Source organism: Sprattus sprattus (assembly GCF_963457725.1).
Source record: "Sprattus sprattus genome assembly, chromosome: 9".
NCBI lineage: Eukaryota > Metazoa > Chordata > Actinopteri > Clupeiformes > Clupeidae > Sprattus > Sprattus sprattus.
The window spans coordinates 8116652-8118218 of NC_137928.1; the positions used below are offsets into that span (position 1 = coordinate 8116652).

Below are 1567 nucleotides of genomic sequence, written 5' to 3' on the forward strand. Positions count from 1 at the left end.
CGCCGGGACTTGTGCAGGAGTCCGATGAGGATCACGGCCGCACGGATGCCGGCTTTCTTGGACGGCCTCTTGCCCGGGGCCTGGGCCTGGGACATGTTCCCTGCCCTCCCCTCCTCGCCTGCTCCTGTTCCTGCCGTGGCCGCTGTAGTCCCTGTGGCCCTGGAGCTGCTGATCGGGCTCTCCCACAAACAACCTCACTGGCGCAGGCAGAGGCAGCGAGTCTGCTGTGCATCTCTGGCTACCTCTCTCCTTCTCCCTCACGCATACACTCTCTCACTTGACACTCTCGCTCTCTCTCTCTCTCTCTCTCTCTCCTGCTCCCGCCCTCTCTGCTCTCACTCCCTCCCACTTTCAGCTTTGATAGGCTGAGGCTAATGCAGGCTCTACCTCTCTCCCCTCCTCCAGTCCCTCCCTCCCTCCCTGTCTCTCTTCCTCTATCCCCCTCTCTCTTTCTGTTTCTGTGTGGAGGGTCTGGCCAGCCTCTGTTTCCCCCAGTAACAGCACTGGTTTAATTCTGTTGCACTCGCTCAGAGACCAACCCTAGCACGCCCTCTGTTTGTCATTGAACTCTCTCCCTAACTCTCTCTCTGTCTCTCTCTGTCTTTCTCTCTCTCTCTCTCTCTCTCTCTCTCTCTTTCTCTCGGATTGCTGTATTTACCTCAGTTTCTTCTGATCTCACCCCTGCCCAAACATTCCCACTCTGTAATTTTACAAAGCCTCAATCAGACTTCAGTGTACTAAAGACCTCACTTCAACAGCACATAGTTTAATATAACCTCCCCGCTCCAGTAAAATTGTGTTGTGTGTATGGGTGAGTGTGTGTGTGTGTGTGTGTGTGTGTGTGTGTGTGTGTGTGTGTGTGTGTGTGTGTGTGTGTGTGTGTGTGTGTGTGTGTGTGTGTGTGTGTGTGTGTGTGTGTGTGTGTGTCTGTGTGTGTGTGTGTGTGTGTGTGTGTGTGTGTGTGTGTGTGTGTGTGTCTGTGTGTGTGTGTGTTGTGTGTATGGGTGTGTATTGGGTGTGATGCTTTATTTCTCTTTACTCTTCTCTTCCTCTTTTTTTGTTTGGATAGTGATGAGCTCCCTCTCTCTCTCTCTCTCTCTCTCTCTCTCTCTCTCTCTCATCCCTGAAACATCTCTTCTAACCTGTTCTGTGGCCTCTTGCCTTTCATCTTGTCCATATTTGTCTTTCAAGATGGCATCAGGTGCTCACACACACACAAGTGCCTCTTTCTACTCCACTCCCCGCCCCACCCCACTCCACCCCTCCCTCCCTCCCTTCCACTCCCTCACTCCTCCCCCTGACCAGAGCTACCCTTTTGTTGCGACTCCATCCATCACATCTCATTGTGAGACAGCGGACTGACTACGGCCCATTGGGAATCAACGGCAGCGATGTGTGAAAGCAGCCCATTGAGGCGCATCCTGTCGTACCCCAGCCACTGGAAAGGCTGCTTTTCCCCCTGTGATGGCTACTTAGCTCAGAGTAGCCATAACACAGGGAAGACAGGACACCGTCGGGTACGTTTTAAACAATTAACATTTATTAGCAACAAGACAATAGTCAGTAA

At 52.5% G+C, this 1567-nt stretch overlaps 1 protein-coding gene across 4 annotated transcripts in view; it reads right to left on the reverse strand.

Annotated features, from left to right (window-relative positions):
• The window catches only part of rap1gap2a (RAP1 GTPase activating protein 2a), a 38835-nt gene extending 38585 nt beyond the window's left edge, over positions 1 to 250 (reverse strand). For all 4 annotated transcript variants that reach the window (XR_013968783.1, XM_080845252.1, XM_080845256.1 and 1 more), the window contains exon 1: positions 1 to 250. This exon is cut by the window's left edge and continues 66 nt beyond it. Coding sequence is in view for 3 of the 4 variants with exons in the window: in XM_080845252.1 (XP_080701378.1) it covers positions 1 to 95 (95 nt within the window). In the remaining variant the exon portion in view is untranslated.
• Between the last annotated feature and the right edge of the window lie 1317 nt (positions 251 to 1567).